This window comes from Urocitellus parryii, chromosome 3 (genome assembly GCF_045843805.1).
Source record: "Urocitellus parryii isolate mUroPar1 chromosome 3, mUroPar1.hap1, whole genome shotgun sequence".
Classification (NCBI taxonomy): domain Eukaryota; kingdom Metazoa; phylum Chordata; class Mammalia; order Rodentia; family Sciuridae; genus Urocitellus; species Urocitellus parryii.
This window is the reverse complement of record NC_135533.1, coordinates 185,179,296-185,201,637: the sequence shown is the minus strand read 5'-3', so window position 1 is coordinate 185,201,637 and position 22,342 is coordinate 185,179,296. Positions and strand designations below refer to the sequence as shown.

Here is a 22,342-nt window from a genome sequence, read left to right as displayed (position 1 = left end):
TCTTAGAGACACGCAGTAGTCATCATTGGTTATACATATACTAGGGGAAGTAAAATTTGTTTTTATTCTTATTTCAAGTTATGCTTAGCTCTTCGGTACTTACACAAGGAGAAGAGGATTGTCCATAGAGATCTGACACCAAATAACATTATGTTGGGGGATAAGGACAAAGTAACAGTTAGTAAGTATAAAAATCTTAAAATTTTTCACTAAAAAATTTCTGAGTGTTATTCTAAAGTAGAATATTATTCCAGAGCAGTAGAGTAGTCTCCAATGATACTTTGGGCATGGATAGACATATTTTGTACATCTGCTGTCTGTGTCCATTAGCCACATGTGTCTCTTGGGTACTTAGAATGTTGCTAGCGTGGACAAGGAAAGGAATTTTATTGCATTTTTAGTTACTTTATATATCCATGTGTAAGTAGTGGCTACCATATTGGATAGCGACTAATCTAGTTCCAAATGGTTGTGTTGTATTTTACCCGTATGAAAGAATGAAGTACTTTTAGGATACTTGAGAATTTGATTCCCAAATCAATGGTTTCCAGGTTCTTTTCTTTTCCTTATAACACTATTACATCAACAAAAGCTTTTGTGAGCATGTGATTACAATGTGGTTTGTTTTGAACCATTTCACCATAGTTTGTGTCTCACGGGTAACAAATGTACATATTAAGGGCTACAAAAAAAAAAAAAAAATCCAGCCATTTGTATTCTGCAACAATTTTTTCCCACAATATTTTAAAAATATGTAGCCACTGGGACAAACGTTGGATTACAAATTAGAAGGTTTTTTATCATCTTCACATTTGTTTGATTCTGAATCACAACTTAAATTTTTTTTTTTTTTTAGTGTAGAGTAACATATGAACTTTCTTCTCTTGTGTTATGCTCATGGACAACAAGTGGGGAGACCCATGTCCATCTATGTCAGCTTATTAAAAAATTCTACACATATATTGCTGTACAAAGATTCTATAGAACACAAAAACTTGTACATAAATAAAATATAATGGGTTGCATTTAAAAATAAAATTATAAGTTTTAATAATTTTCCTGATCCTTTCTCCTCCATGGATTGCCTTACATACCCAGTTTGGAAACTAGGCCCAAAGTTGAGGTGACAGACATGACATCTAAAGCTGGATCCTTTACTTTTACAAGAAACCAATAACTCAAGAAGGTCATTCCAAATGTACACATTTTCCATAACCATGTCTTCATGAATAATGATTGATTAACTGTCTAGATTTTTATAAGTGGAACATCCTATATTATTTAAAAAATTTAAAAATCCTACCCCAAATAGAAACTATGGATGGCCTTTTATGCAAAGTTACTTGGAAATATTTCCAAGCTAGTCCATTGTGAAGTAAAAAAAGAGAGATCAAGTAATTGTGAATCCTCATTTTTGGACACACATCTGCTAAATCATCTGGAATTAATTATAATTTTGTTGACTATGAGTTTTTAAATTTTTCTCTTTTTTACAAATTGCATTTTTTTCCTTAAGAGTTTTTATAATTTATTTACATGAAAGGATCTTAATTTTTAAGATAATAAGGATTATTATAAATTGTGTATTTGAATTTGATAGCAAGTGTGTGTGTGTGTGTGTGTGTGTGTGAGAGAGAGAGAGAGAGAGAGAGAGAGAGAGAGAGAGAGAAAATCATAGAACAAATCTGTTTAATACTCTTAAATGGGTATTCAGGTGAATTTTTTTGAGTAATAGCTACCTATTTCACTTTTTTATTCAGATTAGTTATAATCCTCTCCTCTGGTTACATTTAAATATACTATTTAATCTTTATTGCAGTAGCCTAATTCTTTCTAAACTTAACTTTAATTAGTTTTTATATTTATGTTGACTTTATTTAGTAGTTTACAAATAGTAAAATAGTTTACAAAATAAAATAGGTAAGAAAGACAAGATTCTTGCCCCACCCCTTTGCAACTTCTAGTTCTGTTCCTCCAAAAAAAAAAAAAAAAAAATCCCCTAAAAGTTTGCAATCTTTTTAGTTTTTATTTTTTGTGTTTTGTTTTATTTGTTTGTTTTTGTTTTTTAGCTCTATGGTATTCGACTTCTTATTGTGACAGTTTAGGATATAATTTTCTTTTTTCCTATTCTTCCCTGCCAATGTATCCTGACAATACAGTTATAGCACAATTTCCGCGTAAGCTCATTTTCCATGTTTACTGCTACTGTATAATTATTGTTCAGTGTTAATAAACTTTCCCATAGGCCTTTTTGTTTTTCTTTGAGTTTATAATGGCCTTCTTTCTTGTTTGCATTTCTAGTCTTCCGTGTACCTAGTGTTACTTCTTCCAGTATCTTCCAAGAGGGTTACAAAAGCCCTCTGTGTATTATGTCCTTGTAGTTCAAAGTTGACAGTGACAGCCATTGTCCTAGAACATTTAGTTGCTAACTTTAGTTCTCCAGTTGGTGTCTCTGTTTCTTATGTCCTGTCTCTCTCTCTCTCTCTCTCTCTCTCTCTCTCTCTCTCTTTTTAAAAAACTCTTCTGTTTCTGAAATGTATCTTCTAGCATTTTCCTAAGCAAGAGTGCTTTGAGTCATATTTTTTGGATGTTTCGTGCCCAAGACTATTTTTATGAGCCCTTCACACTTGGCCCTCATTCTCAGGTGGATATTATTATCTTTCCAGACTCTGAGACATTCCTTCCGTGTTCTCGTATACAGTTTTGCTGGAAATCCAGTGCTGTCCCACTTCCCATTTCATCTCTCTGGAGATGTTCAGGATGCTCCCTCTTCCCACTGCTGTGGGTGAATCTTGTGTTTCAATGCCTCTGGGATCAGGAGTGCTCTGCAATCTGGAAATGTAAAAACTTCCGCCCTGGGAATTTTTCCTGTATTATCTCTTTACTACTTTCATCCTGCTTTTCTTCTGTCTCCTTTTCTAGAACTCCCATTGTCCTTTGGTATAATTTGTACTAAATGATCTCCTTATTTTTAAGACAGTTCTTCTCTTAGTTTATATTTCTTTGTCTCTTTTTTGAACTTTAGAATTATTTCTTTAACTTCAGTTTTTGTTCTATTGAGTACTTAATGTTTTAAAATCACGTTTTTACTTTCCAAAAAAAATTTATCTGTACTTTCTTTGTCCCATTTCCATGGAATTCTGCTTTCATTCTCTTAGTACAGGAGATATCTAGATAGATAAATAGATAGATATAGATAGACAGATAGATAGATGTAGATATCTATCTATATATCTACATCTATCTATGTAGATATCTAAATAGATATATATCTATATTTATCTATATAGATATAATCTATATCTATCTATATAGATATCTATATATCTATATTTATCTCTAGATATCTATATATATGTAAAAATTTTTTTCCCCTCGAGGCTTTCTATTGTTTCTGTATTATCTGAGCCTTTGTCTTTCTCTTTATCCCTCCTCTCCATCCTCAGTCTGAGCTCTTTCTCCTCCTAGAAGACATACTTCTCAGCTGTCTGGTGATCCTGAGCTGGCCTTTAATAATCATGAGAGTGGCTTGAAAAGGCTATTGTCAGGCCTGAGTTCCAGTTGAGGCCTGGTAGACTTCATCATAGCATGATGGAAATTTTCCTCTGGAGGCCCCAAGTCATTATCTAAGCTTCCAGAGAATGGTCCTCTAGCATATTGCCCCATGCAGAGGAATGGACGTGTGACTGCTGTCCTTCTGGGAGCAGTGTGGACAAAGGGGGTTTAAGGGAACCATATTCAGCTGACTTTCAGTGAATTCCTGTGGGTCCAACCTTATGCTGCTTGGTACCTTGCTAGTTCAGCTTGTTTGGAAAAGTAAATCTGTTTTCTGTCGGGAGCAGAGGGTACCTAATTTCCTGACTGTGTGGGTGTGGAAGGGGCCCCCAGGACTTGATCTCCATTCCATAGCCTGGGCTCTTTGCTTTTTTTTCCTCCTCCCTGGTGTCCCTGGGCTCTGTAGGGTGGATGAACTCCCATTTTGGCATTCTTGTTCCCAGACCCATAGACCAGGACTTCTGCTTTGCTGAGTCTGTCACTTCCCTGCCCCGACTACTTTCCATCTTCCAAAACTTCATTGGATTATTTTATCCTCTGCTACTGTCAAGCTCATTCTCATTGTCCTTCTGTAAAGCGAGACTTCCAAGTAAACCCCTTCCTTTATTTTAGCAAGGTTGTGAGATTTTGAAGAGGTAAACATATAAATGTTCAATTCACCTTTTAATGCAAAAGACAGACTAGATGCATTAAGTCTATTAGGCTTAATAAAATAAACCATTTTATATTGACTGTCCAACTTTTTAATTCTGTCTGTCCTCAAGTCATATGAGGCTCCCTACAAAAAGTTACTTTAGGTTATAAAAGTAAGAAAACTTTTAATTTTTTTTAGCTTGACCCTTAATTGCATTCTACTCAATCTTATTCTTACTAATATTTTCAGACTTCTATTTAGAGGTTATTAAATTAAAAATTATTTTCAATATTTAAGGCTTTTTAGTGAGGCAGTATTGTCCTACTTTCAAGTAAAGAAGCAGTTTAGTCCAATTTTTCTCTGCTAAGCCAATTGTATGGCCAGGGATTTTATGTGCCACCATTATTTTCAATGAGTATAAAATTATTTTATGACTAAAAAGAATTCGCAATACTTTCATTTAGAAATATTTTAAATACTTTGTATACAACCAGAGATATGAAAACTTGTGCTCTACATGTGTAATATGAATTGTAATGCATTCTACTGTCACATATAACAAATTAGAATAAAAAAATTAAAAAAATATTTTAAATAGAATCATGTTGATATTTTGTTCAGTGTCTATCACTATTGATAAAAATATGGCCACTAGACTTTTATACTTAAGAAGGCTTATGGTTACATTAAAATCTTAAAACGTTAATTTGAAACTAAGTATTCCAAATTCCCATATTTGGGGAGGTTGAAGCATACATAGTTGCAATTCATAAAACACATGAAAACAGGCTAGCTGCCATGGGTGAGAGCATTTCACCACCACCAGGGGGCAGCCTTGTCCTGTTTTATTTTTTTTCTCTTCCTGTGCTGGAAGGTTTAATTGCTTCCAGAAAAGAAGCACAGAATTGCCCAATGATGTTTGAGCTGCACAGGACCAAGGACAGTGAAAATGTGAACAGGATAAACAAAAAATAAGGCTTTAAGAAAGCTAAAAATTTATTCTCTGTTTTCTCAATGTAGGTGAGTTAAATGTTTTAAGATTGAGATTAGTTTGCAATAATTTATAGTAAATATGCTGGCTGGCACTTGCTGTTATGAGAAAGCAGAGCGGAAAGTACTAACATATTTAGTATGCATGATTTTTTTTTTTTTTTTTACGAACGTCTTCTACTTTTAATGTATAAATATATTTCCACTCGAAAGACGATCTTTTGTATGTTTTGTTTTTGTGGTGCTGGGGATAGAACCCAGGGTCTCATGCATGACAGGCAAGCGTCCTACCACTGAGCTACACCCCCAGCCCCGAAACCTTTTAACGACATGTGCCATGACACACATCCAACTCTCGCTCCTGCATTTATTTGAAGCATTTGAGGCCACATGAGGGAACAAACTCTGACTCAGCAGCACACTGGGAAAACACAAAGTCTGCTCAAAGTGTTGTCCCTGCGAAGTATAACATCACAGTGCAGAATGACTCTGGTGGGAAGTGGGATAACATGAACTTACCCTCAAACCTGCTATTTCACACTTCCTGGCCTTTCCACATTTTCATGTAAATCTTTCATGTCCCTTGCACCCTCTGCTTCCAGACACAAAAAGAAAGGAGGCCTGGGGTTGTGGCTCAGGGGTAGAGCACTTGCCTCACCTGTGTGAGGCCCTGAGCTAGATCCTCAGCACCACCTACAAATAAATGAATAAAATAAAGACATTCTGTCCATCTACAACTAAACGTATTAACAAAACGAAAAAGAAAGAAAGAAAGGAAAAGCAAGCACAGAACTCACTCAATTACAGAAAGCAGTTCCAGACATGCCTGTAGTACCTGACTGGGGAGGTTGCATTGCTCATTCTGCAATGAGCAAACGGGCTGCACATGTTTTCATTTCTCAAGTGACATTTGACGGCTGCTGATGGTAACAACAAGGCCAGGCTTGATTCAGTTGTAGCATTTACCAAAGGCTTCAGTGCCCCTCAAATGGCATTATACATCAGGTACTGTGGGGATGGAAATAAGATGAAAGACCATGCTTTCTGTCCCCTGAGCTCACAGCCTGGTGGGAAGACTGCAGTTATTCACTCAGCAGCTGTTTTGTGAACTGTCACATCTTGCAGGAGTAAGGAAAAACACAGTAACACAGTAGGCACGGCTCTACCTTCACGAAACTCAGGGTGACACTACAGGGTGAGAGGGTCTAGCGCGCAGGTGCACGGTACCCTTCTGTGAGTCAGGCCAGAGCATGCTGTACCGCAGTAATGACCTGGAAACCCCAGCAGATGAGAACAGCCACAAACCACAGCCCGTGGGGCAAATCCAGGCATGGCCTGTTTTTATATGTCTTGTGAGCTAAGAAAGGATTTTATATTTTTAAAGGGTTGTTAAAAAGCAGACCATGTAACAAACACCATGTGTGGCCCACAAAGCCTGAAATGTTTACTGTTGACTCTTCACAGACAAAGTGTGTCCACCCCCAGTACATCAAGGCTTCTCTCCTGCTTGTGCAGTGTGTCCATTCTGGGTCAGTCAGGGGGCCATGCTCAGAGACCCAGACTGCCCACACCTGCCTTTATTCCTGCTTCCACGTTGCAGGGACACAGACGAGAGAACATGGCCAACATACCTCAGCTCTGGCACTTCTGCAGATGAGTGTCACGTGCCACTTCTGCTCAGATTTTATGGGTCAAAGAAAGTCAGATTAATGGTGTGAGGTTGCATTCATCTTGAGAACATACTGGTGAGCCATGACGTAGTTCACCCCAACTGTCACACACAGGGGAAAGCGTGACCAACTCTGCCTGAGGCAGCTTTGGGTGAGGAGTTAAGCAGAGGAAGTAGGAGCAGTTGAGGCTGAGGTACGGCAAATGCAAGATTGTGGGCAAGAAGAAATACAGTGCCCTTGGGTGCTACCAAGATGTCTGGTGTGGCAAGAGAACAGGGACCTCGGTGGGCGAGGAGTTGGACAGTGTCTTTGGGTCAAAGGGGGGAAAAAAAGACTTAGAGAATCTCGAGTCACTTGGTTGTCTACCCTCACACATCTGTTGTGGGAAGGATGGCTGTAGGACTTTTCTCAATCAGCATATTGTCCTCATGTTACCGAGAAAATAAGAATATATTGTATTCAGTCCATCACAGTTACCTTGTATTGTTATTGTGACTTGTAAAATAAGGAGGGAATGTTGAAGAAAAATTCAGTCAGATCCAGTTTCTGAAATATTTGGAAGATTCTCACACCTTCGGTGGGTGTAGTAGGGTTTTACAGAGAGATAGAACCATTGGGGCATTTATTCGGGGAATGGGCTCCTGTGATTTTTGAAAGCTGGGAGGTTCCATGGTAAGTCATTGGCAAGCTGAAGAACAGAAAAGCTGGTAGCATGTCTCAGTCCAAGTCTAGAAGCCTCAGCCAGGGAAGCTGAGGGAGGGTGCAGCTGCCAGTTCAAGGCCAAAGAACTTGGAGTTCTGAAATGTCCAAGGGCAAAAGGAATGGTATCATGCTGTGTGTGTGTGTGTGTGTGTGGAGTACGCAGAGAACACAAGACTGCCCTTGATCTCCTGCTCTTCCTTACAACAATCTGGCCCTTAGCATTTCTACTTAATAAGGGAACTGCATTAAGTTCCATTATTTCAAATGGTAGTGACTGTTAACAAAGCCCACACTGGAAGATGATTTAGAAGACCCACATATAATAAGGACATTAGTTTCCCCAAGAGTCTCCTTCTGCTGGTAGATGTCCTGTTTGAGTTCCACAGATGTAGAATTACCCAGAACTCAGAAAGCATTCTTGTATCAGGTATTGAAATCTTTACTCAGAAGCTCCCTGTCAGCAAAATTAGGAGGTAGCGTTGCTGTTGAGAGAAACACCTCCCCTCTGCCTCATTCAGGTCAGGGTCTACATTAGGGAGGGAAGTTGTGGGACGATAGGAGGTGGCATGGTGGAAGGGCCCCTGGTTCACCAGACCCCTCCCTTAGATTAGGGAATTTCCTCAGATGTTAACTCGGTTGCCATTTTGTCACAGAATTTCCTGATCAATTGTTTCCCCTATAAGAGTCTCTTTCTCTCTAGCTCTTTTTTTGGAGGCAGGTACCAGGGATTGAACTCAGGGACACTTGACCACTGAGTCATGCCCCAAGCCCATTTTTGTACTTTATTTAGAGACTGGGTCACACTCAGTTGCTTAGCACCTTGGATTTTTTGCTGAGGCTGGCTTTGAACTCATGATCCTCCTGTCTCAGCCTCCCGAGCCACTGGGATTACAAGCATTGGCCTCCTACACAAGTCTCTTAACACCATATATCTTACCTGTCCCTATTTTGTCAAAGTATAAAGATACCTTTATGTCGCTTCTACGTGTGATTCTTTAACATAGATCTCCCCGACTAGCTCCTCAGGTCTGTGTCAACATTGGTGGTTTCTGACCTGGTTATGATCTTTGAAACTAGCCCAGTACCTGCAACATGGGTCATCAGTGTTGGACAACTGAGAGAATTGATGAGTGATTGGACAATTTTGAAGGCCAGATAAGGTAGCTGGAGATTTTATTTAAAAAAAAAAATAACAAGCAGTAGAGCTTCTGATACTTATCTAGGGACCAGCTGTACCGAAGACAGGGCTTTAGTGGATTCCAGGGGATTTGTGGACTGGATTAGAAGGAAAAAAAACCTTCTAATGAAGCACACACCCAGGTTGTTGCAGGCAGAGAGAGGGACCCTGGGCTCCTGGCACCTTTAAACCATGGTCACAGAAATCAAAGTTTCACCTACAAGAGCTGGTGAGGCAATGAATAGAGGAGCCAGAGAGAAGAGGCAGAGATTTCAAGCCCAGGAAATGGGGACGATGAGATGTCCTCTGCTTTAATGACAGACCACTGTGAACAGTGAGCAAAGTCCTGAGCAGGAAGTGGCAGGTGCTTTATAGGGCTGGAGGAGAAACCCGAGACAAAGACTGGCCCTTCGTGTGGCTGGGCTGTGAACTTGGGAGTCCCTGACACACGCAGGTGATGGGCAGACGCTTTTGCACAGCTGAGTCTCCTGCGGAGAGGGAGGAGAATGTCTGCATCCGTGCAGTATTTCCAAGGCCTTCTCATGTCCTGTTTCTTTTGGAGCAAACCCTCCTTGAGTTTTAGAGGCCATTTTTGAAAGATCAGAATAAGCGGAGTGGTGTGTCCAGTGTCACAGAGACAGTCAATGACAAAGCAAGAATCCAGGGACTCAACCAGAAGCCAGATGACTTTTGTATGGGAGGGCTGACAGCTGCGGGCTGTGGCGTCCCACGTAGCTGGCCAGTCGTTGTTGATGTTTCCTGTGTCGATTGTTCTATCAAAGGAGAGCTTAAAAAAAAAATAATGATAATCTTTTTCTCATAATATGCTGTATGTGAAATGTTTTCTGTTTTCCTCTTTGAATTCGTATTACAGCCCATGAATGCTTTTATGACCACAGTTTCTGAAATAAAACATTTTCTTCCACTCCAAATATGATCACCAATGAGGAAAAAGTAATAGAAATATTTCCTGCTATTACAAAAATCTTCCAAATGGCCAAACAGTATTAGCTTTGGCTCTCTTAAAGGTTACTTCTCAACCATCTGTGTTTTTTATAGACATCTGTCCACGTTTCTGTCATTATCTAAATTAACTGGAAAAAAAATTAACTGGAGTAAATAGAATCACCGTAACCATCCTTAGTATTTGCTTTTCAAAATCAATTCACTTTTTATGAAAAATAAGCTCATTTTTAGGTAGTGTTGGGACTCAAAGTTATTATTTTAAGTTGGTCAAGGCTTATGTGTGCTAAAATTATAGTGAGCTCCCTAAAAATATTGAAATGCTATTGCATTTCTTCTGTGTAGTGATTGCTTGATTTTAAATCATGATGAACTTTCTCTAATACAGAATAGAGGAAAGGAAAGGTTGTAGTAAGCCACTTTGCTTGTTAAAAATACCTTATATTAATCAGCCTTCTAATATGTCTAATTTTTCACTGGTGATACTGAACATAGGAGAACCAAATACAGCTACAGATATGCAGGTATAAATATATATATTCAATCATACACATATATGTGCATATACATGCATCAAAAGACATGTATTTATCATCTGCAGTGATAAGCAATATCAAGTTCTGTCTCGTGGATCTTGCTTATCTAAAACTCATTGTAACAAACCAGACAACCCACATCAAAGGGCAGTAGAACTAAATAGACATTTCTGAAAAGAAGACATGCAGATAGGTATATGAAAAGCAGGTATATGAACAAAATATGCCAATAGATATATGAAAAATGCTGAATATCATTAATCATCTGGGGGTTACTATTAAACCCCCAATGAGATGTCACTTCATCTTAGGAGGAATGGCTGTTATCAAAAAGACTAAAAAATAAAAATTCTGAGTAGGATCTGGAGAAAAGGCAGCCCTTCCACCATGTTGGTGGGAGTGTGAAGTAGTACAGCCATTATGGGAAACAGTATGGAGGTTTCTCAAAACATTGAAAATAGAACTACCATATGATACAGCGATTTCCTTCCTGAGTACATACTGAAAGGAAAGGAAATCAGTGCACTTGAGATATCGGCACGCCCATGTTTGTTGCAGCACCATTCCCAAGAGCCAAAACATGGAAATAATCCAAGTGTCTATCAGATGACGAATGGATAAAGAACATGGTACACGTACAAAATAGAATATTATTCAGCTGTAAAAAGGAATGAAATCCTGTCATCTGTGACATGGCTGGAACTGGAGATCATTGTGTTAAGTTTAACGAGCCAGGCACAAAAAGATGCCATATTATCTCACTCATAAATGAAAAGTAAAAATGTCAATCTCCTAGTTGTTTAGAGTAGTCTGGTGGTTACCAGAGGCAGGGGAGTCAGAAAGGATGGAAGGAGGAGAAAAGGTTGACGAATGGGTACTGTGTTGCAGTGGGAAAAGGAGTAAGAAGTTCTTGTGTACCGTTGCAGAGCAGGATGACTGTACAAAACTGTATGTACCCCATCAACAAGCAAAAAAGAGGATTTTGAATATTTTCACCAAAAAAGAAGGATAAATGTTTGAGGAGATATGCTTAACCTGCTGTCAACATTACACAATACATACAAGTATCAAAACATCACATTACCTCATTCATATACATAATTTTGAATGTTTTAAGGTAACAGTTAAAAATGAATTTAAATTAAAAAAAAAGGAGAGAGAAAAGCTAATGGCCCTGATTTGATCATGATGAATTATATACATTTATTGAACTGTCACACTGGGCTCCATAAATATGTACAATCATTGTGTCAATTAAAAGTTAAAAAAAATGAAAATAAACATGTGCCATTTTAAATGAAAAAATACACATCAGTTGCTCAATATTATACTGTGTATATCTCTTTAGAATACATGACCTTTTCATATATTAAATTATTCAAACGTCACTATTATACTGTTTAGCACTATCCTATACGATGTCAATCCCCATTTTACAGAGAGTGTGACTCGGTACAAATAGAAGCCATTTAATTTCATGAGGTTCAGGCCTACCTTACTTTTCTTTTGACCAGATGCAGTAATGACTCCATATGCCAAAATGTTAAGTGTCATTCAATTTAATTTGAAAATGATAAAGGATAACCTAAAAAGGTAAATCACAAGCTTAACAAGGACATGACCCGGTTTCAGTCCATTTTAGGTTCTTAAAAACTGACACACCTCGTTATGCCAAAATCCAAAGCAGTCTGGTCTAACCTAAAATGTCATGTGCACCCTTCATTGGAACCAGGAGTGGTGTAAAGACGGGCACACGAGGCATTTTGACAGAGGGTAACGTAATGATCATTATTATCCAAAGTTCATGTATAAAGACATGAATTGGTGTGAATATACTTTGTGTACAACCAGAGAGATGAAAAATTGTGCTCTATATGTGTAATAAGAATTGTAATGCATCCCGCTGTCATATATAAATTAAAACAAACAAAAAGACCAGCCTCCTACTGGGAAGTGTGGTAGTGACCATGCAGAATGTGGAAAGCTAAGGGACAATGTGAATGCTGGAAAAGCCCAGTAACCTATTTCTTTGTTTTGTGAATTGTAGCTGACTTTGGCCTGGCAAAGCAAAAACAAGAAAACAGTAAGCTCACGTCCGTCGTTGGAACCATCCTGTATTCTTGGTAAGGATGATTATCTTCCGGCTGTCTGTAGCATACTTCGCTACCTTGGGCTTTCATTTCTATCCTTGGCTTGCAAAGAAAAGGGAATTTTAGGAAAGGAAGCCAGTAAGTTTTCTTCCTTTACCCAGGTAATACACCCAAAAAGAATCGTGGATCATTCTGCATGTATAAAACAACAGCCGAAAAAGTGATCTTTCTTCTCAGATAGCATTTCTCTGTGCTGACTTCATGCACCTACTTTTACCTTTCCTACCTATAAACACTCAAGGGCAGGGAAAGAGTTTCTGTGTGCTACTATATATTCTTCTACCTGGGGGAAAAATAGGTATTCAATAAATTTTATTGCCTGCATGAATAAATGATGACATATATACTTAGACATATGTGTACAAAGTACGTTGTGTTTTGGGCAAGTGAATGTTTATATTTTGATAAATTGAGACACTTATAGATCTTAAAAGCACACTTTGAGGGTTTGTTTGCAAGCCACTTATACGAAGTGAGACTCTTCTTTTGCTAATCATGTATCGTTTATCTGAATCTGTTGAGATGAGCAAACAGATACAAGAGTCAGTAGAAGAGCCAATTTCAGAGAACTCTTCCTAAATCGGATCCAACAGGTCAATCAGTCAAGACACTTCCGTTTTCTTTATAAAATCTAACCGATTGTCGTAAATTGAGTCCTGGTGACAGAACTGAAAATGAATCTTCTTGAAGGAGGTTGGAAATGCCTGGAAACAACAGCCCCATTTTACAAAATCCTTGTAGGACATGGTTATTGAGGCTAATTATACAGGGTGATTTTTCGTTTATTTTACTGGAATTTCCTTATATTTTCTTTTTGAAACAAGTCCCATGAGAAGATGCAAAAGGATTGGTAGTAGCCAGGTTAATATTCCTCAAAAACTGTAAGCTTATCCATATACTTAACCTCTTAACCACAAGGAGGCTGACCCGTTCATTGCTTGTTGCTAGAAGAATAATTTTTTTTTTGCTTTGTTTTGTTTTTGCTTTGCTTTGAACTTTTTTTCAGAAATAATGAAAATTCTATCACAAAATGTTAACTAATCCTATGTTCCTGGACAGATTCCATTGTTAAAAGTCTCAGAACAAATAAGATACAAACTTAAATTCAGTTGATCGTATTTGACATAAGCAGATTTTTGTTACCAAGCCTCTGAATTAAGTTCAGAATTGCTAATATGATAGTACCAATTTGTCTTTGTGTGCATTTGTGTCAGAAAATTTATAGAGTGTTTAGGAAGAAATCCGGAGCATGATAACTCTTTTGCTTTCTTATCCCAAAGATGGATTCACAAATTTCCTTTAATTTTTAAATAAACAAAAGTATTAGTTTTGCTGAGTCTATTAGTATAGACAAGCTATTATATTTCATATCGGTGTTGTGATTGTTTTAATAACGTGTGCAGCGTATCTCATCACTATTCATCCTTCTATGGAGCCCTGTGGTGTCCTTTAAATTCCTTTAACATCTTTTTCTTTCGCCTCTTTCCTCTCCCCTCCTCCATTTGTTAGAAACGCTCTGTTTTCTGGGTTTTACTATGAAGTCGGACTCAGTGCTATCTGTTTTCCTGGCTTTCGGTACCTTCACCTGCACACAAAGTCAAAAGATGCTGTTCTCTCGTGGAAGCAGCTAGCACTGTGAACCACAATCATCGGGGCCAGGGAGTGTTACTGGGGATGGTGATTAGGGAGTTATGAGGGTTGTCCTGTGTGATGGGTGAGAGGCGCTCTGTTCCCCAATCACAAGGGGGAGCCCTCGGCAGCCGCTGGGAAAAGCCTCAGCAGGATCTTATACTGTTGGACACAGGCTGCCCTGGACGTGCCCTGAGGTGTGAGTGCGAGGGGACCCAGCGGTGTCAGCAGTACAGTTTCTCAAGTCTTAATGGTTTCAGATTTAGGATGGATCCCAATAAGTTGTTTGGCATGTCTACTTTCTTTTGAATTTTCCATACAGTCATTTTGGGATTTTTTTCTCTGATTTTTATGAATTGGAAAAAAAATCTCACCGTCAGTGGTCAGAGTCTCATGCCTCTGCCTTTTCTCAAATTGTCCCTTTACCCTTTAATTTTTTTTTTTTTTTTTTGTAATCCTTCTGAGCTTTTTTGAACCTATAAACATGGACCTGAGATCCTGGGGAACTTCTGTCCCAGGCTGTCCAAGTCGGGTGAACCTGACATTCTCATGTCATTTCGCCCTTTTCCTTTGCTTCTGTTTGGGCAGACGTGGGAGAAGGTTCTCTCCATCAACTCCTGTAGGAAGCTCCTTGGAGCATTCTTTATTCTTTTTGCAGCTGCTAGATAAATGGTTTGCAGGCACGTTGCTGGACTGGCTATACTAGAATAGAAGCTCCCTAAAAAAATCTCCTTTTCTTTATCTAATTTGATTCTTTATTAGGCAAGCCTTGGTTATGCTTCTCAAGGAAAAATAATCTCCAGATATGGCCCTGATTTCCATTCCCTCTCTCTATTTCTTACTCCAACTCCGGAGAACAACAGTTGTATTCCATCTTCAACTACATTTTCACAGCAGATTTTAGAGTTTTGGGCTCTGGGAATCATTTCATGCTAGTTCTTTGTGGAATAAAGATTTGGAATTTAATAATCAGGTAATGATTTAATAACAATGAGACTTTTCCTGGAATGGGAATTCTTAAAAATTCTACTGTTCTTTATGAAGTTAGATAATTAGCAGAGAAGCTGGTGAAGCGTTTCCTGGGTCAATCAAACTAAGCCTATAGGTAAACCCAAGCAAGGAGAGACAAAGTGCAGCAGTCCCATACCATCTGTAAACTCTCAAGTTCTTAAGGAAGCTATTATGCACTCAGAAATCTTAAATTATACACTCAGAGAATCTTAAATGCTTAAAACACTTCTGTGACTTCTGGTTGTTTATGTAAAGACTAAGTTCTTAGTATGACTGCAGGAATTCATCTCTGCATGCTCTGGCCCCAGCTGCCTTCTTCTGCTTTACCTCAAACCAGACTTTACTCTGATAATTCCATCTGGGCTCTCTCCAATCACAGGACCTTTGCACACACAGCTTTCTTTACCTAGAAAATGCTTTTCTCACTTGTCCTGCTTTGAACTTTTACCCGTTCTTCAGCTCTCAACTGGAATGTTGCTTTCCTCAGAACCCAGTTGACAAGGCACATTTCCCCTGGTCTGTACATTCCCTATACTTTTTCTTCACACAGTTGAATTTTTCATTTATTTTCGATAGTTCGTGATGATTTTGTTAACCACTATCCCCAGCACTGAGCCCAGAGTTGGGTACTTCATAGACTCGTGAGAAATAGTTGCTTCACAAGTGATGCCGTATTCGCATGATTTTGAACAATGCCCCAAATAACGTGCTATAAGGAAAACCGTAATCCTTTTTATTGTATGAACTTTTCCATTGGTTCACATCCTTCCCCTTCCTGTTCCTTCAGATCTCCAAAATTCTCCTCCCTCGAATGCTCCTCCTCCAGATAGTTGCAAAATCTACTCCTTTACTTCCTTTTGGTGCCTGTTTAAATGTTTTTCCTGACCACCAGCCCCAAATAGCAACCTCTGTTTGCATTCAATTCCTGGATCTTGCTTTAGGTTTCCAAAGCTCTTGCTTCTGCCTGACCTTGTACTGTACAGAGGGCCCCTGACTTTGGATGGCTTGACTTACAATGTTTTGACCTCACGACGGTGTGAATGTAGCATGCATTCCCTGGAAACTGCACATTAAACATGGATCTTTTCCGGGTCTAATGTGTATGTAAGATACGCCTGAAATGTTGGGCAGTGGCCGTGAGCCACAGCTCTATCAGCCACTCAATCCCAAAGGTAAACAGCAGAGGCTCTTCCGTACTGTGTGAGTGAGCCGTGACCTTGATAGGTTTGTCATATCAAGCACATCCTCGACTTATCATGTCCTCAACATGCCATGGGCCCATCCTGACATATCCCAGGGCCCGTTGAGGAGTGCCTGCATACCTCTTGGTGCATCACAGACTCCGTGGGAACAGGACTTTGGCCTCCTCTGCTCACCACGGTTTCCCCAGGACCCAGAGGCACAGAATGGCAAATCTTAATATTTTGAATAACTAAGTGAAAATAAGCCATTCTGCATTTTAATAGAATATAAAAAAAAATCAGTGCGCGTTTTTATTGGGCTCAAAGGTATTAACTAACATATCTTTGAACTTTCCTTGCTTTTGCCTCACTGAAGGCTGACGTGACTACTTTGAACTTGGGATAGTAAAGTACCTTGACGAGAGGGTCTGTTTTATTGCTTTTTTTTCCATTTACTTATTTTATTTTTAAATCTTCTCTAGTTACTGGGACAGTGAATAATGAGATCAAGTAGGATATTATCATTTTTGAAACAATGAGGCATGGGATGATTATTAATTATTGAGAGAAGCATTCTTCTATGACTGATAAATTGGCCCGGAGGGAAATTGCAAGAGAGGAATTTTAAAAATAAGAGCATAATAGGAATAAAAATATAGTATTGATAGATATAGGTTGGTAGGTTGTTCCAAAGAGGACAAAGTCTGGAATCACACTGCCTGGGTTTAAATTCTAGGTCCGCTGTTGGCTGTTGGGAGTTACAAATGACAGAACCCCGTGCCTCAGTTTCCCCACCTGCAACCTGGGTATAACAAAAGCATTCCTCTCCTAGATTATTATGAGCGTTAAGTGAGGTGATGCATATTAGGTACGGGGCTGGCATATGGTAAGCATGCCCTGATTAGAGTGATTGTCATGTGCTGTTGGTTTAACGTCTGAAAGGATAGTACCCCTTTGAATGTATAGATTGCATGGTGCTTCAGAATCAGGTTTGTGGCTTAATAGGTATAGTAGAGAAGAATTCATTATGCTCTGGTTATTTCTAGATCCTTTTCTTTCCCAGTCTCTCTTTTGGGTTCCTGGGTCACTGATTTGTTTATGGTAGGGAAGAGAGTTTTTTTCTAGCACCTAGGCCCAAGCAGCAGAGAACTATAAAAGGGAAGGGAGATGCTCCTGGCATGCAAAAACAGGAGGCCTACAGGCTCTGAAGTTTCGATAATGGTGCTTTGAGCAAGTGGGTAGGTGGGTGCTTTTGCCTGTTAATGCCTCTGTTATGGTTTCTCTGCGGCCTGGCAGGATAAGATTTGGGTCCTCCGCAGCATCCCCAGTCTCTTGCAGAAGGCACACACACAACATGCAGTTGTTACATCATCTGCTAAGGTTAGATAGGAGGGAATTTTGAGTGAACTCAGGATTTAATTGTACAAATTGAATTCTAAATACATCTTAAAGACTCTGTGGAATAGGTCACATACGCTCATGAATTTAAATAGAAGCTGCTAAATAGAAACTAGTAGAGAGCATCTATTAAGGCAGTCCCACCACACCATGTCTAGCCTTATGTTGTTAACCACACAGTTTTGCTTATTTTCATTTGTCAAACAACTTACAGAAAGCTTGCTAAGTGAGAGGCACTGATAAGTACACTTACTGGTCATTTAATCCTCAGAGCTCCCTGTAAGATAGATGTGGCCATTAAGTCACCTTAAGGGAGGTTAAGTAATCTTATCCAACACCACATAGCTAGTAAGTGGAAGAGGCTGGATTCATAACTATTCGACCTGATTCCACAGTGTGTGCTCTACCCACTGGACTAGACTGCCTGCTAATTGGTGGACTCATCTCATGTGTCAAGAATTAAAACTAACAGGTGTGTTCTTTGGGGTTTGGGGATTTGTTCTTTAGAAAGTATACATTCCAGGTAGCCTTCACCAATACATTTCTTTCCTCCCAAATTTTACTTTTATTCAACTAAAAATCATTTTTAAAAAAAATTTAATTTTTATTGGTTGTTCAAAACATTACAAAGCTCTTGACATATCATATTTCATACATTTGATTCAAGTAGGTTATGAACTCTCATTTTTACCCCAAATACAGATTGCAGAATCACATGGGTTACACATCCACTGTTTTACATAATACCATACTAGTGACTGTTGTATTCTGCTATCTTTCCTATCCTCTACTATCCCCCCTCCCCTCTCCTCCCATCTTCTCTCTCTACCCCATCTACTGTAATCCATTTCTCTCCCTTGATTTTTTTCCCCTTTCCCCTCACCCCCTCTTATATGTAATTTTGTATAACAATGAGGGTCTCCTTCCATTTCCATGCAATTTCCCTTCCCTCTCCCTTTCCCTCCCACCTCTCGTCCCTGTTTAATGTTAATCTTTTTCTCATGCTCTTCCTCCCTGCTCTGTTTTTAGTTGCTCTCCTTATATCAAATAAGACATTTGGCATTTGTTTTTTAGGGATTGGCTAGCTTCACTTAGCATAATCTGCTCTAATGCCATCCATTTCCCTGCAAATTCCATGATTTTGTTATTTTTTAGTGCTGAGTAATACTCCATTGTGTTTAAATGCCACATTTTTAATCCATTCATCTATTGAAGGGCATCTGGGTTGGTTCCACAGTCTAGCTATTGTGAATTGTGCTGCTATGAACATTGATGTGGCAGTATTCCTATAGTACGCTCTTCTAAGGTCTTCAGGGAATAGTCTGAGAAGGGCAATAGCTGGGTCAAATGGTGGTTCCATTCCCAGCTTTCCCAGGAATCTCCATACTGCTTTCCAAATTGGCCGCACCAATTTGCAGTCCCACCAACAATGTACAAGAGTACCCTTTTCCCCACATCCTCGCCAGCACTTGTTGTTTGACTTCATAATGGCTGCCAATCTTACTGGAGTAAGGTGGTATCTTAGGGTGGTTTTGATTTGCATTTCTCTGACTGCTAGAGATGGTGAGCATTTTTTCATGTACTTGTTGATTGATTGTATATCCTCCTTTGAGAAGTGTCTGTTCAGGTCCTTGGCTCATTTGTTGATTGGGTTATTTGTTTTCTTATTGCTTAATTTTTTGAGTTCTTTGTATACTCTGGATATTAGGGCTGTATCTGAAGTGTGAGGAGTAAAGATTTGTTCCCAGGATGTAGGCTCCCTATTTACCTCTCTTATTGTTTCTCTTGCTGAGAAAAAACTTTTTAGTTTGAGTAAGTCCCATTTGTTGATTCTAGTTATTAACTCTTGTGCTATGGGTGTCCTATTAAAGAATTTGGAGCCCGACCCCACAATATGTAGATCGGAGCCAACTTTTTCTTCTATCAGACGCAGAGTCTCTGATTTGATATCAAGCTCCTTGATCCACTTTGAGTTAACTTTTGAGCATGGTGAGAGAAAGGGATTCAGTTTTATTTTGTTGCATATGGATTTCCAATTTTCCCAGCACCATTTGTTGAAGATGCCATCCTCCCTCCATTGCATGCTTTTAGCCCCTTTATCGAATATAAGATAGTTGTAATTTTGTGGATTGGTTTCTGTGTCCTTTATTCTGTACCATTGGTCCACCTGCCTGTTTTGGTACCAGTACCATGCTGTTTTAGTTACTATTGCTCTGTAGTACAGTTTGAAATCTGGTATCGCTATACCTCCTGATTCACACTTCCTGCTTAGAATTGCTTTTGCTATTCTGGGTCTTTTATTTTTCCATATGAATTTCATGATTGCTTTATCTATTTCTACAAGAAATGCCGTTGGGATTTTGATTGGCATTGCATTGAACCTATAGAGAACTTTTGGTAATATCGCCATTTTGATGATGTTAGTTCTGCCTATCCATGAACAGGGTATATTTTTCCATCTTCTAAGATCTTCTACTTCTCTCTTTAGGGTTCTGTAGTTTTCATTGTATAAATCTTTCACCTCTTTTGTTAGGTTGATTCCCAAGTATTTTATTTTTTTTGAGGATATTTTGAATGGGGTGGTTTTCCTCATTTCCAGTTCAGAAGATTTGTTGCTGATATACAGGAATGCCTTTGATTTATGCGTGTTGATTTTATATCCTGCCACTTTGCTGAATTCGTTTATTAGCTCTAGTAGTTTCTTTGTAGACCCTTTTGTGTCTTCTAGGTATAGGATCATATCATCCGCAAATAGGGATAATTTAAGTTCTTCTTTTCCTATTTTTATGCCTTTAATTTCTTTTGTCTGTCTAATTGCTCTGGCCAGTATTTCGAGAACTATATTGAATAGAAGTGGTGAGAGAGGGCATCCCTGTCTTGTTCCAGATCTTAGAGGGAATGCCTTCAGTTTTTCTCCATTTAGAATGATGCTAGCCTGAGGCTTAGCATATATAGCTTTTACAATGTTGAAGTAAGTTCCTGTTATTCCTAGTTTTTCTAGTGTTTTGAACATAAAGGGATGCTGTACTTTGTTGAATGCTTTTTCTGCGTCTATCGAGATGATCATATGGTTCTATATTTAAGTCTATTGATGTGGTGAATAACGTTTATTGATTTCCGTATATTGAACCAGCCTTGCATCCCAGGGATGAATCCTGCTTGATCATGGTGCAAGATCTTTTTGATATGTTTTTGTATCCGATTTGCCAGAATTTTATTGAGGATTTTGCATCTAAATTCATTAGGGATATTGGTCTGTAGTTTTCTTTCTTTGAGGTGTCTTTATCTGGTTTGAGAATCAGGGTGATATTGGCCTCATAGTATGAATTTGGAAGTTCTCCCTCTTTTTCTATCTCCTGAAATAGCTTGAAAACTATTGGTATTAGTTCTTCTTTAAAGTTCTTGTAAAACTCTCCTGTATATCCATCCGGTCCTGGGCTTTTCTTGGTTGGTAGTCTTTTGATGGCTTCTTTTATTTCCTCACTTGATATTGGTCTGTTTAGGTTGTTTATATCAACCTGACTCAATCTGGGTAGTTCATATATCTTAAGGAATTTATCGATGCCTTCACTATCTTCTATTTTATTAGAGTATAGGGTTTCAAAATAATTTCTAATTATCTTCTGTATTTCTGAATTGTCTGTTGTGATGTTGCCTTTTTTATCCCGTAAGCTAGTAATTTGGGTTCTCTCTCTTCTTCTTTTTGTTAGCATGGCTAGTGGTCTATCAATCTTATTTATTTTTTCAAAGAACCAACGTTTAGTTTTGTCAATTTTTTCAATTGTTTCTTTTGTTTCGATTTCATTGATTTCAGCTCTAATTTTAATTATTTCTTGCCTTCTACTATATTTGCTGCTGATTTGTTATTCTTTTTCTAAGCTTCGAGGTGTAGTGTGAGGTCATTTATTTGTTGGCTTTTCCTTCTTTTAAGGAATGAACTCCATGAAATGAATTTTCCTCTTAGTACTGCTTTCATAGTGTCCCAGAGATTTCGATATGTTGTGTCTGAGTTTTCATTTACCTCTAAGAATTTTTTAATTTCCTCTTCGATGTCTTCTGTAACCCTTTGTTCATTCAGTAGCATATTGTTTAATCTCCATGTGATGTAGGATTTTTTCTTTCTCATTTTATTATTGATTTCCAATTTCATTCCATTATGATTAGATAAAATGCATGATAGTATCTCTACTCCTTTGTAATTGCTAAGATTTGCCCTGTGACATAATATATGGTCTATTTTTGAGAAGGATCCATGTGTTGCTGAGAAGAAAGTGTATCCGCTTGATGTTGGGTGGTATATTCTGTATATATCAATTAAGTCTAAATTATTAATTGTATTATTGAGCTCTATGATTTCTTTATTCAACTTTTGTTTGGAAGATCTGTCCAGTGGTGAGAGAGGTGTGTTAAAATCTCACATGATTATTGTTTTGTGGTCTATTAGACTCTTGAACTTGAGAAGAGTTTGTTTGATGAACATAGCTGCACCATTGTTTGGGGCATATATATTAATGATCATCAAGTCTTGTTGGTGTATGGTTCCCTTGAGCAGTATGTAGTGTCCTTGTTTATCCCTTTTGATTAACTTTGGCCTGAAGTCTATTTTATTTGATACAAGTATGGACACCCCTGCTTGCTTCTGGTGTCTGTATGAGTGATATGATTTTTCCCAACCTTTCACCTTCAGTCTGTGTATGTCTTTTCCTATCAGATGAGTCTCCTGTAGGAAGCATATTGTTGGATCTT

General features: G+C 38.4%; 1 protein-coding gene across 8 annotated transcripts in view; it reads left to right on the top strand.

Moving 5' to 3' along the window:
• Nek10 (NIMA related kinase 10) overlaps positions 1-22,342 on the top strand; it is a 188,030-nt gene that overhangs the window by 54,457 nt on the left and 111,231 nt on the right. For all 8 annotated transcript variants that reach the window (XM_077795652.1, XM_077795650.1, XM_077795648.1 and 5 more), the window contains 2 exons: positions 79-181; positions 12,275-12,350. In XM_077795652.1, the coding sequence (XP_077651778.1) occupies positions 79-181; positions 12,275-12,350 (179 nt within the window). The remainder of the gene's footprint in view (positions 1-78; positions 182-12,274; positions 12,351-22,342) is intronic.